Genomic DNA, 15282 nt, shown 5'->3' with positions numbered 1-15282 from the left:
CTTCCAGAAAGGTCGCATCTTACATACCTCTTTTTTGAAATTGAGAAAGTAGTTGGATTGGTCAACATGAAAAATCTCAAGAGCTGACCTCCTTAAATTGTAACGCCGCAGGTGAATCTCTCGAACCTGAGAATGAGGCCACTTGAAATCAAAGCCTACTCCTGAAAACAGAAGAAGTCCTGTGACCAACGTACCATATGAAGTTACTCATGTTATGCAGAAAATATCTCCTAGTTCCTGACAAAGGTAGCACTTAAGGAAAAGGAATTTAATTTGTTTCACAGAAATCATTTGTTAACAGTGGATGTTTAAGGGTTTCTTTCTTTTCTTTTTATTTTTTTGAGAGAAAGAGCGAGAGGGCATGCCTGTGTATGCAAGTGGGGGACAGGGACAGAGAGAGGGGGAGACAGAGAATCCTAAGCAGTCTCCATACTCAGCATGGAGCCTGACATGGGGGTTGATCTCACAGCCCTGAGATTATGACCTGAGTCAAAATCAAGAGCAGGACATGCAAGTGTCTGAGCCATCCAGGCAACCCTAAATGGTTTAAAAACGTTCACAAAATTCTATAGCTTTTCCTCTTCCTTCTTATGAAAACAGAATAATCCTGATTATTTTATCTCAAAAAGACATTTTTCCTTTCCTCTTTATGTTGGCATTTTAGATTTAAACATCCTTTTTATTTTCAGGCAAAGGGCTAGGTGAGAAGCTGATAGAAATATACAAATAAAATTAAGATTGCATTTTATAACAAGTCTACAGCAATCCTCTCACTAAACCTTTTAAAAAATTAACAAAAAAAGCATTCCCTTCAATACACTGTTGAATAAGTTGAATCCCATATTGACTTTCCATTTCTCCTTTTACATGATAGACCACAATTCTAGTCTCCTCTTACTGTTTTCTTCTCATTAATGATTGATACACTAGATACTTAACTATTGAACAACAGAAATTATTCCCCAAGAACTCCTCACCATCTTCTTTTTCAATGCTGCAATCGTAGAAGTAAATGTGTTGAGTAGTGATTTCTAATCTGCCAGGAATTACGTCAATTATTGTAATGAGTTCACAGTCTTCTGATAACACCAATTTTTCTTTTTGATCCTGTTCTTCTTTCTCATCACTGTAAATAACAAAAATCAACCAATCAAAACCCACCCAACAATGTATTCTACGTAAATTGAAGAATATCAAGAAAGTGTATTTGAATTACCTACAAAAATATTTCAGTGCATATTAAATTACTTAAATACTATCTAATAGTTACTGCCCAATAATTCAGTTTCCAAAAAAGTTTTACATTTTAATTGCATGTGAAACATTAAAACAAAATATAGTGAATCTTTATTATGACGGGTAGAGGACAGTTGAAACATGTAGCAATACTAGTGTGATTTTAGTTATATTTGGGACACATGAATTAACCAAGGGAATATATGAATCTATTAATAAAGGACTGCATCATTAGTGATGTTTTATAAATAATTATCAGAAGCACTAATTATGACTGATTCTTAACTTGTAAAATGACTTTTCAAGAGTAACTGAATCTAGGTAATATCCCCTGACAATGGAACTGGGGATGATACAAAGAGCTACACTGCAATATCTCACTTAGAGTGAAATCATCTTGTATGAAAAGGACTGTTACACTTTATGTTTTTTGGAGAAGATAACTGGTAACTTAAGAAAGGAAATCTTTAAAAATTATTAAAATTATATGAACTTGTTTATGTCAACAAAATATACTGTTGAAACTGGTCAATTTGTAATCCTGAAATAAGCTTCAAAGAAATATACGTCATATGTAACTAATAATCCCCCAAAGAGTGATGTTCAGAATAAATTATATATTTAGGTCTTAACTCATTTTTGGCTGAAGGTGAGGCTTTACAAACAAAAAGTAAAAGTCAGGGTAGATGTTTAAGTCACAAAATTCGAACACGTTCCCTAAGGAACACAGAGATCCACTGGCAAAACAGCAGTCTTCTGGAACAAGGGACTTAAATACAACAAACTAACTAATTATTGACTGACCACTGAACTATGCTAACTTTAAAAGGCCAAACTTTTTCTTATAAAGACTTTTCATTTAAAAACAAAACAAAGGGGCAGCCCCAGTGGCGCAGCGGTTTAGCACTGCCTGCAACCCATGGCGTGATCCTGGAGACCCGGGATCGAGTTCCACATCAGGCTCCCTGCATGGTGCCTGCTTCTCCCTCTGCCTGTGTCTCTGCCTCTCTCTCTCTAGCTGTGTCTCTATGAATAAATAAATAAAACCTTTTAAAAAAATAAATAAAAAATAAAAACAAAACAAAGTAAAAAAAAAAAAACCATGAATATAGACATGACTGGCAACACACAGCAGATAAGAAACACTCCACAGGATTAATCTAAGAAAGGTAATGGAATGACATACTCAAAATGCTGACAGGAAAAAAACACTTCTCTACTAAGAATTGTATAGCCAATAAAACTATCCTTCAAAACAGAAAGCAATGGTTCTCAGGCAACTGGATAATAACGTGCAAAAGAAAGAATATAGAAATATCATATAGAATATAGAAAATATCATATCATATAAGAAAATTAACTAAAAGTGGGTCAAAGATCTAAATATAAGAGATAAAGTATAAAACTCTTAAGAAAAAATAAATGGGCTTCAAAACTTAAAACTTCTATGCATCAACAGATTGAAGGAAAACACATCCAATGGAAGAACATTTTTGCAAATCATGTATAAGGTATTTATAATACAGAACTATTATAACTTAATACCTAAAAGACAACTCAATTAAAAAATGACCAAAGGATTTGCATAAATATTTCTTTAAAAAGATATATAAATAGTAAATAAATATATGAACAGATGCTCAGGATCATTAGTCATTAGGAAAATGCAAATTAAAACTACAAGGCACCATTTCAAATCTTCTAGGATGGTATAATAAAGAAACTCCTAGAATAACAAAAGTTGGGGTAGATGTGGAGAAATTTAACCCCCCATACATTACTTGGGGAATGTTAAATAGTATAGTCATCGTTAAAATAATTTAATAATTCCTTGTATAAACAAAGAATTACGATATGACTCACAAATTCACTCCTGGGTATATACCCAATAGAACTGAAAACATGTTGACACAAGATTTATACATGAATACTCATGAAGTATTATTTATAATAGCTAAAAAGTAGAAATGTGGAAATATGGCCACAACTGGTGAATGAATAAACAAAAGTGGTATATCCATATGATGGAATATTATTCAACCACAACAAGGAATAAAGTAGAGCTTACATGCTCCTCTATGAATGATCCTTGGAAATATTACACTGAATGAAATAAGACAGAAAGGCCACATATTATAAGAAATAAGTGGAATGTCGAAACAGGTAAATCCAATAGAGACAAAAGGCAGATCAATAGTTTTCAGGGGATGTAGAAAGGAGAAAATTTGGAGTGACTACAAAAAAGTACAAGATTTCCTTTCGGAGTGATGGAAATTGAAGCAGTAATCAAACATCTCCCAACAAACAAGAGTCCAAGGCCAGATGGCTTCCCAGGGGAATTCTATCAAATATTTAAGGAATTAATACCTATTCCTCTGAAGCTGCTTCAGAAAACACGACTAGAAGGAAAACTTCCAAACTGTTTCTGTGAGGCCAGCATTATCTTGATCCCCAAACCAGACAAAGACCTCACCAAAAAAAATTATAGACCAATATCCCTGGTGAAGATGGATGCAAAAATTCATGATACTAGCCAACAGAATCCAATAGTACATTAAAAGGATTATTCACAAAAAATAAAATTTAAAAAAAATAAAAGGATTATTCACCATGACCAAGTGGGATTTATTCCTGGGCTACAACAGTGGTTCAACATTGGCACATCAGCCAATGTGATGCAGTACATTAATAAAAGAAAGGACAAGAACCATAGGTTTCTCTCAATAAATGCAGAAAAAGCATTTGATAAAGTACAGCATCCTTTCTTAAAACTCTTCACAGTGTAGGGATAGAGAAAACAGATCTCAGTATCATAAAAGCCATGTACGAAAAACCTATAGTGAATATCATTCTCAATGGGGAAAAACTCAGCTTTTCCCCTAAGGTCAGGAACAGGTCAGGGATGTCCACTCTCACCACTGTTGTTCAACATAGTACTAGAAGTCCTAGCCTCAGGAACCAGACAACAAAAAGAAATAAAAGGCATCTCAATCAGCAAAGTAGTCAAACTCGCACTCTTCGCTGAGGACAAACTCATTCTTTCACTGTATATGGAAAACCCAAAGACTACCTCAAACTTGCTAGAACACCTACAGGATTTCAGCAAAGTAGCAGGATATAAAATCAACATACAGAAGTCTGTTGCATTTCTATGCATTAACAATGAAGCAGCAGAAAGAGAAATCAAGGAACCAATCCTGTTTACAATTGCACCAAAAACCATAAGATACCATGGAATAAAACCTAACGAAAGGGTTAAAAGATCTGTACTGTGAAAACTATAGAACGCTCATGAAATTTAGGGAAACACAAAGAAATGGAAAAACATTCCATGCTCATGGATTGGAAGAACAAACATTGTTAAAATGTCTATGCTACCCAAAGCACTCTAGACGTTTGCCTTTTGCACAGCAAAGGATACAGTCAACAAAACTAAAAGAAAACCTACAGAATGGGAGAAGATATTTGCAAATGACATATCAGATAAAGGGCTAGTTTCCAAAATCTATAAAGAACTTATTAAACTCAACAACAAAGAAACAAACAATCCAATCATGAAATGGGCAAAAGACATGAAGAGAAATCTCACAGAGGAAGACATGGACATGGCCAACATGCACATAAGAAAATGCTCTGCATCACTTGCCATCAGGGAAATACAAATCAAAACCACAATGAGATACCACCTCACACCAGTGAGAATGGGGAAAATTAACAAGGCAGGAAACAACAAATGCTGGAGAGGATGCGGAGAAAAGGGGACCCTCTTACACTGTTGCTGGGAATGTGAACTGGTGCAGCCACTCTGGAAAACTGTGTGGAGGTTCCTCAAAGAGTTAAAAATAGAGCTGCCCTACGACCCAGCAATTGCACTGCTGGGGATTTACCCCAAAGATTCAGATGCAATGAAACGTCGGGACACCTGCACCCCGATGTTTCTATCAGCAATGTCCACAATAGCCAAACTGTGGAAGGAGCCTCGGTGTCCATCGAAAGATGAATGGATAAAGAAGATGTGGTTTATGTATACAATGGAATATCCCTCAGCCATTAGAAACGACAAATACCCACCATTTGCTTCAACGTGGATGGAACTGGAGGGTATTATGCTGAGTGAAATAAGTCAATCGGAGAAGGACAAACAGTGTATGTTCTCATTCATTTGGGGAATATAAATAATAGTGAAAGGGAATATAAAGGAAGGGAAAAGAAATGTTGGGAAATATCAGGAAGGGAGACAGAACATAAAGACTCCTAACTCGGGGAAACGAACTAGGGGTGATGGAAGGGGAGGAGGGCGGGTGTTGGAGGGGAATGGGTGACGGGCACTGAGGTGGACACTTGACAGGATGAGCACTGGGTGTTTTTCTGTATGTTGGTAAATTGAACACCAATAAAAATTAATTAAAAAACAAAATAAAACAAAACAAAACAAAAAAACCAAAAAAAAAAAAAATAAAAGAAATGGCCAAAAGATATGAACAGACCTTTCTCCAAAGGAGACGTACAAATGGCCAACAGATACATGAAAAAAATGCTCAACGTCACTCGGTATCAGGGGAATTCAAATCAAAACCACAATGAGATACCACCTCACCCCAGTCAGAATGGCCAAAATTAACAAGTCAGGAAATGACAGATGTTGGTGAGGATGTGGAGAAAGAGGAACTCTCTTACACTGTTGGTGGGAATGGAAGATGGTGCAGTCCCTCTGGAAGACAGTATGGAGGCTCCTCAAAAAGTTGAAAACACACCTATTCTATGATGCAGCGATTGTACTACTAGATATTGACCGCAAAGACACAAATGTAGTGATCTGAAGGGGCACGTGCACCCCGATGTTTATAGCAGCAATGTCCACAATAACTAGACTATGGAAATAGCCCAGATGTTCACTGACAGATGAATGGATAAAGAAAATCGTGTGTGTACACACACACACACACACACACACACACACACACACACAGAGGAATATTATTCAGCCATCAAGAAGAATGTAATTTTGCCATTTGCAAAGATATGGATAGAACTAGAGGATGTTATGCAAAGTAAAATAAGTCAATCAGATAAGATAATTATCATATGATCTTACGTGGAATTTAAGAAACAAAACAAAGGATCATAGGGGAAGGGTGGGAAAAATAAAACAAGATGAAATCAGAGAAAGAGACAAACCATAAGAGACTCTTAATTATAGGAAACACTGAGGGTGGCTGGAGGGGAGGGGAAGGGGGATAGAGTAACTGAGTGATGGACTTTAAGGCAGGCACATGATATAATGAGCACTTGGTATTATGTAAGACTGATGAATCACTGAACTCTACATCTGAAATTAATAATACCTTAAATATATCAATTGAATTTAAAATTTAAAAATATAATTAAAACAGTAAACTGTACTGTTGGTCTTAAAACATATGAAAGTCTGTATTTATGATAATAATAACACAAAGGAGAAATAAGGAAATCAATATATTTTCTTTTAATACTGATAGATGCCTAATTGCTGATATAGCAGTAACTGATAGATCCTGAAAAGACAGCTGACCCTTGAGTAATGCAGGGGTTAGTGGCACTGAACCCTGTGCAGTCAAAAATCCATTAATAAATCTGACTCCCTAAAAATTTATCTATTAATAGCCTACTGCTGACCAGAAGCCTTACCAATAACATACACAGTCTATTTACACATTTTGTATTCTTATAAATAAAGTAAGCTAGAGAAAAGAAATGTTTTTAAGAAAACTATTTGGAAGAAAAAATATAGATATTTACAGTATATTACTGGCTGAAAAAATTTATATAGAAGTGGATCCATGAAGTTCCAACCTTTATTATTCAAGGGTCAGTGTTCTTAGGATTACAATCAAATATCTTCAACAATTTTATAATTTCATTTTTGAGAACAAAATAATTTTTAATTCTTTCAAATACTTATACATACATATTTACTCTGGCTGTTATGTCTTCTTCAGGAAGGTCTAATTTATCTTCCTCCATATTGCTAACTTTTACTTGTTTCACTACTTCCAAAAGCAAAGAATCACTGGAAGGCTGTGAGTGTTGGACACCTGTTTAAATAAATACAAATTATCTATTAAACACAGTAAAAGGGGATCCCTGGGTGGCTCGGCGGTTCGGCGCCTGCCTCTGGCCCAGGGCGTGATCCTGGAATCCCGGGATCAAGTTCCGCATCGGGTTCCGGGCATGGAGCCTGCTTCTCCCTCTGCCAGTGTCTCTGCCTCTCTCTCTCTCTCTCTCTCTCTGTCTCTCTCTCTTTCTCTCTCTCGAATAAATAAATAAAATCTTTAAAAATAAATAAATAAAATAAACACAGTAAAAAATAATCTCTATAATTTGTTAATTACATAATCATAATATGCATTTTTTTTCATAATATGTATTTTAAAGTAAATGAGGAGGGGTGGGGAATTGGGTATAGGGAGTCAAAATGTGTAAACTTCCAGGTGTAAGATAATTAAGTATTAGGGATGTATGGCATGATGACTATAGTTAACAGTGCTATATGGCATTTTTGCAATTTGCTAAAAGAGCAGGTCCTAAAAATTCTCATCATAAGGAAAAAAAGTTTGTAATTATATGCTGTGATAGATGTTAAGTGTACATTGCTGTAATCATTTTACAATATGTGTGCATCTCAAGTCATTATGAGCTACATCTACACAGTATTCTACATCTTACACAGTATTCTATATCAATTGTATCTCAGTAGAACTGGAAAAAAAACTAAGGTACTTAAAGTTTTCTAAGACAAAAGAACAATTTACAGGGTGCCTGGGTGGCTCAGTCAGTTAAGCGTCTGACTCTTGGTTTCAGCTCAGGTGGGGTCATGGGCTTAAGGACTGTGCTGGGTTTCTGTGCTCAGCAGGAAGTCTGCTTGGGTTTCTCTTTCTTTCCCTCTCCGTACCTCACATCCCTGCCCCCCCCACTCATGTGCACTCTTTCAAGTACATAAATCTTTAAAAAGAAGAGAGCAATTGCTAAAGAAAAGTTTTTATATGTGATTCAGAGTAATCTAGGCTGTGATCTTAAAAACCATTACATGTATAATAAAAGGAATGTTTTAAAAAATGTTATCTATTTTTAATAATGATATTATTTACGTTTCAAAATGGGCCAAGTAATCTCTTTAATCTAATTTAATTCTAAAGCATGTCAGTATGTCAGAGATAGAATTTTCTCACTGTATTAATAGAACTTTTACTTTGTATTTGTATTAAAATATTAAGAAAGATGACAAGCATCTTTTTTTATAATATTGTTTATTTATTTGAGAGAGAGAAGAGCAGAGGGAGAGGGACAAGTAGACTCCATGCTGAACACAGAGCCTAACGTGGGGCACAATCCCAAAACTCCGAGATTATGTCCTGAGCCAAAATCAAAAGTTAGATGCTTAATTAAAAAAACTGAACCATCCAGGCACCCCAAGATGATGAAAAATTATCTTTAATTGGAAGAGAATACATAACTCAAGAGCTGGGGCACATGAAATTTAATAAATAATTCTGTATGCAAAAATATGCAATAAATATAATGCATTTTAGAAATAATACATTTTTTAAGAGGGCAGGGCTAATGTAATAGGAAGAACAAAGGCCATGTGTGAAGTGGTAAACTTAAATTTAAATTCTGTTCTGCCATTTATTAACCAGGTGACCCCTCTGAATCTTTGCTTTCTTAACTGTGAAATGGAGATACATCACATTACATTAAGTTTATACTTGGCAGCTATCTTTTTTTTTTTTTTTTTTTATGATAGTCACACAGAGAGAGAGAGAGAGAGAGGCAGAGACATAGGCAGAGGGAGAAGCAGGCTCCATGCACCGGGAGCCCGACGTGGGACTCGATCCCGGGTCTCCAGGATCGCGCCCTGGGCCAAAGGCAGGCGCTAATCCGCTGTGCCACCCAGGGATCCCAGCAGCTATCATTATTGTACATTCACCTCTCAATTAACTGAGGGGCATAAGAATAGTAATAACTGCATAATTTGGGATCCCTGGGTGGCGCAGCGGATTGGCGCCTGCCTTTGGCCCAGGGCGCGATCCTGGAGACCCGGGATCGAGTCCCACGTCGGGCTCCCAGTGCATGGAGCCTGCTTCTCCCTCTGTCTATGTCTCTGCCTCTCTCTCTCTCTCTCTCTCTCTGTGTGTGTGACTATCATAAATAAAAAAATAAATTAATTAAATTAAAAATAAAATTAAATAAAAAATAACTGCATAATTTATAGGTAGGACTAGGAAAAATTTATGTATGTAACTATGAATAAAAGTATTTCAGTTGTGGGAAATGCAAATAATTCATACTAAATAACAAAACATTATAGGGGTGCCTGGGTGGCTAAGTTGGTTAAGGTTCTGACTCTTGGCTTCTGTTCAGGTCATGATCTCAGGTTTGTGAGATCGAGCCCTGCATCAGGCTCTGTGCTAGGTGTGAAGCCTGTTTAAGAGTCTCTCTCTCCCTCTGTCCACCCTACCCCTAATAAAAAAGAAGAAAACAAACAACAAAAAGACCCCTAAATAACAAAGTATTATAAAGATGACAAAATCCTCCTTTAATTTCTCAAAAGGTATCATTGCTCAGACATAAAAAAAAAATCAAACAACCTAATGTACAGTTGCATTTTTCTGTTTAAATCTCCTTTGATCACACCTTTGTCTCTACCCAGGAAGCACTGGTTCACACTATTCCTAGAACAAATAACTACTTTCACTGAACAGGTTTCTTCATATTCTTCATGGTCTCATTTTTTTTAAAATTTTATTTATTTATTCATGAGAGACATAGGGGGAAAGAGAGAGAGAGGCACAGACATAGGCAGAGGGAGAAGCAAGCTCCATGCAAGGAGCCTGATGTGGGACTCGATCCCAGGTCTCCAGGATCGGGCCCTGGGCTGAAGGTGGCACTAAACCGCCGAGCCCCCCAGGTTGCCCATCTCATTTATTTCATATGGCAAAATTTATTGTTAAACATTTAATTAAACAAACACTGCACATTAGAACATGCAATGAAAACTGAAAATAAGGAATCTAGATATTTCTGATACAAACAGAAAACAGACTTTATGTAGACAGATGACATTACGAAAGAGTGTAAGTTCAAAATTTGATGAAAGATTGGTGAGTAAGGGGCACCTGGATGGCTCAGTTATGGATAAGCATCTGTCTTTGGCTCACGTCACGATCCCAGGGTCCTGGGACTGAGCGATGAGTCAGCCTGTCTGCCTGAGAGAGGAGTCTGTTTCTCCCTCTCCCTCTGCTCCTCTCCCTGCTCATGCATGCTCGCTCTCTCTCAAATAAATAACTTTTTTTTTTTTTTAAAGAAAAGAAAGACTGGTGAATAAAATGAGGATGGGAATCATGTCAGGCAAAGAGGCCAGCTGGCAAACTACTGTTAAGTTTGGGAAAAGGTACCACCAAGCTAAGCCATGGCAACAGCAGAAGTAATGAGAATAAGATTCAAAAGATATGCAAGGGAGAATTAACAGGACACTGTACCTAAAAAGCTATTATGTATAGGGGATTAGGAAGGATGAAGACAGACTCATGGCTAATATTAATGATTCGGAGTAACTAATAGATGGAGAAAATAAAACTAAAACCCAAGATACAAGAGAAGCAGAGTCTAGGGTGAGGAGTAGACAAATGAGAAAAGATAATTTAATTACAAAAATCTTATGTGGAGGCCTCTGTGGAAGAGGTATCCCAAAAGACAGACAAGCAATTGGAAATCTTGGTGTAAAGGTCAAAAGGCAGATAAGAATTAGAAATACAGGTGAGAAAACACCTTTATACACACATATATATATATGTATGTGTGCATGTACATATATATATCTGTATATATATAGTGTGTGTGTGTGTACATATATATAGTGTGTGTATATACATATATATATAGTGGTGAAGTCGTGAGATCACCTCTTCAGAGTAAGCACTGGTAAAAGGCAAGATGGCTAAGTATGGACCTAGGAACATGATTATTTTCAAGGTAACCAAGAAAAGATCAGAAATTGGTAAGAAAATTAGGAGGTTAAGCACCAGCACTAGAAAGAAATATAAAAAGAACAAGTTATAGAACAAAGATTTAAAGGATTTCTAAGAATTCTAAATATAGGGATGCATGGGTGGCTCACTGGTTGAGCTTCTGCCTTCTGTTCAGGGCATGATCCTGGGTCTAGGGATTGAGTCCCACATTGGGCTCCCCATGGGGAGCCTGTTTCTCCCTCTGCCTGTGTCTCTGCCTCTATCTCTGTGTCTCTCATGAATAAATAAAAATAAAATCTTAAAAAAAAAAGAATTCTAAATATATCTAAAGTTAGCCTCGGTCTTGGTAAGAAGATGATTAAGGGAAAAGAATCATTGTTTCAATGTACCATCATAATGGATACAAGAGACAACGCATTCATTGCACATAACTACAATATAATTTTATGATTGCAAATTATGTTTTTCTCTGAAAAATTACAATTAATTAATACAGGAAGTCATCTTAGATTTAGGCCATACCTTGGCTAATGCTAAGCATTTAGCATATACAACCATTTAAATATCAAGTAATTCCTGTACAACAAAGCTTTGTAAATGGTATCTTAACATTTTGAAAAAGAAGTAATTATAAAATGTCACACTTCAATCATGAGTAAGGAATTTTAAAACAATTAGTAAAAACAATAACCAACCCATCAATATCCTATCTTCAACAAATAATTAAATAGGCATTGGAACTCACCTAGATTATCTCTCAAAGCACTAGCGTCTTCATGAGTTTTGAAGTTATAATTTGGCACCAATTTAAGTCTCATGCGGGAATAATTTTCTACATTAGCTAGTTTCCAGTGAATTGGATTTTGTTTCCTATGAATATTAATAAGTAAACAAATAAAATTACTTAGCTTGAAGTTACAAAGATTGGTTGATTGAAATAGAATCAATCTATTTGATTGTGGAATTTTACATCTGTATAGCACCATTTTATAAAAACTTCACGTTCATTATCTCATTTGACCCAAACAACCCTGAAAGAAAATGTGGATATGCATTACTGAAGTTTATATATGAAGAACCTAAGGCAGACTAAATCATTTGCCTGAGATGCCATGTTGTTTACAAGTAGCATAAATAAGAAATGAACATAAATCTTTACACTTATAGCTAATATCTTTTACTCTTTATCTGTTCGGTGGAAATTCTTAAATATACAATGAGTTTATCCTAAATACAATGTTCAAAATAAAATAATTTTACTATAAATAAGGGGAATATAATTAAAAATAGATCAAAGATCTAAATATAAGAGCTAAAACTCTTAGAAGAAAAGAGAGGAGTAAATCTTTGTGACCTTGAATTTGAGAGTGGTTTCTTAGATATTCTATCAAAAACATGCAACAGAAGAAAATAAGAGATAATTTGAACTTTGAAATTAAAACAAAAGTTTTTATACCAAAGGCTACTATCAGGAAAATGAAAAGACAACCTACATATGTACAAATCATATATCTGATAAAGGTCTATTACTGAGAAAAAGAACTCTTATAACTCAACCACAAAATGTCAAACAATCCAATTTAAAAATGGGCAAAGAACTTGAATAGACATCTCTTCAAAAAAGATATACAAATGGCGAAATGAAAAAAATACTCAATGTCACTGGAAATACAAATCAACATAAGATACCACTTCACATCCACTAGGACAGTCATAATAAAAAAATTGGAAAAATTTTACAAATATTGGTAAGGTTGTGGATAAACCAGACCCCGCAAACAATGCTGATGAGATGTTAAATGATGCAGTTGCTGTGGAAATTGCTTGGCAATTCCTAAGTTAGACAGTGGATTATCATATGACCTAGCAATTTTACTTGTAGGTACATACTTAAAAAGAATTAAAAACAGATGTTGAAACACTCATTCACAAATGCACATAACAGGACTATTTATGACAACCACAAGGAAAAAAACACAAATGTCTATCATCTGATGAGTGAATAGACAAAATGTGGTATTAATCACACAATGGAATATTATTTGGCCATTAATAAAGTAACTACTGATACATGCTACAATATAATGAAAATATTATGCTAAGAGAGAAAGAAGCTAGACACAAAAGGTCACATATTGTATGATTCCATTTATATAAAATATCAAGAATAAGCAAATTTGGAGACAGAAGGACTGGTGGTTGCCAAGGGAAAAGGAATAATACAGAGTAACAGACTAATGGGTCCAGGGTTTCTTTTCGCAGTAATGAAAATGCCCTGAAGCTGGAGAGTGGTAATGACTGCACATTATGAATGTAGTTAATGTCACTAAATTGTATATTTTTAAAAAACAATATACATGGTTAAAGTGGTAAAGCTTATATTATGTGCATTTTACCACAATAAAAAGGGTGGGATACATATACATATAAATATGAAATATATTTCAGTAAAATATATGTAACTTGAAGGATCAAGTAAATAATCTGTAAAATACTGACATACATAACATCACTAACTCTAGCAGTATCATGAAGACAAATTCAAGACTTAAGTCCTACATCACAGGGTAAAAGGAAGGGAAATAATAACTGCATGGTGAAAAAACATATATACAAAGCTCTGAACTTCCCAGACCTGTAATTCACAAAAAGACAACTAAATTAATTAAAAGCAATTCTTAATTAAGTTGAGTGTTTTAAAAATTGGAGAGGTCACTGGCTCAAAAGATTTTAGGCAGGAGTTTTAAAGAAGAAAGTGTATTTAATAAATAATATCCTACTACCTTTCAGCCCAAGGTCCCCTTTCAGATGTAAGATAGAGCTGTACTGCCTTCCAGCGTCTCAGAGTGATTAACTGTTGACTGCTAAGTTGTTTAAGCATATTATTATACCTCATGTTCTCTTGACGTGCTTTTCGATTAAATGGCTCCACAAAAAACTCCTGAAACAGCAATAAATAATAGCACTGAATCATAAATTTAAATAATTTTAAAAATCTGACTCAATAAAATCACGCAATAAAAGAAGTGGTAACTAACCAACAGTATTTTCTTATTCCATTAGAACAACTTACTTTAATGAAGCATGATTCTAACTATAATCCATCTGTATTTTGTAAAATTTAAAAAATACAATAAACATGTGAAGAACTTCAAAAATGTAATATACCTCAATAGAGGATTTTTAAACTCAAAGTTATTAACCTCATATAGTCAAATAAAAGGATCTTCCTTTGGTATCCTTTGGTTTTTAAAACAATGGATTGAGACTCATGATTAAAGTAGAAGGAAGAGTAACCACATCCATACTACTACTGGGAAACTGAAAGACAATGCCAAAAACAAAAGAAATCTACAGGAGCAAATCTCTCACAACGAAAAATTTCATCATGTGGACTGCTCTCTGAATAACATCCTAGTTATCAGCAAATGAATTCACATACTTTTCCAGTTTTCCGGATAAAACAGACCCTGCTAATAGAATGGGTTCTCTCAAGAAAGAATGCTAAGCCCTTAAAGTTTTACAGTTTTCAAAAAGACAAGTGGTAAGACTGACTTATCTGACTCACACTGATATTCACCTATCACGAAGGAACCAAATTAACAGTATTAATTCGTTTCAAAAATCGATCTGAATTATGTTGAAATGAACAGTTAAAGATATGGATTTAGATATGGATTTATTTTTTTTTAAAGACCTTATTTATTTATTCATGAGAGACAGAGAGAAAGACAGAGACAGGCAGAGGGAGAAGCAGGTTCCCTGTAGGGAGCCTGATTCAGGACTCAATCCCAGGATCCTGAGATCATGACCTGAGCCAAAGGCAGACACTCAACCACTGAGCCACCCAGGTGCCCCTAGATATGGATTCAAAAGACATCTTTTAGAGAAGCAGTACAGCAGACTGTGGTTCATAATATAGTATAACTCTGGGGGTGCCTGAGTGGTTCAGTTGGGTAAGCACCTGCCTTCAGCTCTGGTCATGATCTTAGGATCCTTGGATCGCCCTGCACTGGACTCAGCGGGGAGTCTGTGTCTC

General features: G+C 35.4%; 1 protein-coding gene across 7 annotated transcripts in view; it reads right to left on the bottom strand.

Annotated features, from left to right (window-relative positions):
• NBEAL1 (neurobeachin like 1) overlaps positions 1-15282 on the bottom strand; it is a 188017-nt gene that overhangs the window by 61713 nt on the left and 111022 nt on the right. For all 7 annotated transcript variants that reach the window (XM_041737494.1, XM_041737498.1, XM_041737495.1 and 4 more), the window contains 5 exons: positions 14027-14184; positions 11989-12113; positions 7184-7310; positions 978-1126; positions 28-161 (listed from right to left, as the gene is read on the bottom strand). In XM_041737494.1, the coding sequence (XP_041593428.1) occupies positions 28-161; positions 978-1126; positions 7184-7310; positions 11989-12113; positions 14027-14184 (693 nt within the window). The remainder of the gene's footprint in view (positions 1-27; positions 162-977; positions 1127-7183; positions 7311-11988; positions 12114-14026; positions 14185-15282) is intronic.

This window comes from Vulpes lagopus, chromosome 22 (genome assembly GCF_018345385.1).
Source record: "Vulpes lagopus strain Blue_001 chromosome 22, ASM1834538v1, whole genome shotgun sequence".
Taxonomy (NCBI): Eukaryota; Metazoa; Chordata; class Mammalia; order Carnivora; family Canidae; genus Vulpes; species Vulpes lagopus.
The sequence above is the reverse complement of the archived record's forward strand: the minus strand, read 5'-3'. Positions and strand labels throughout refer to the sequence as shown.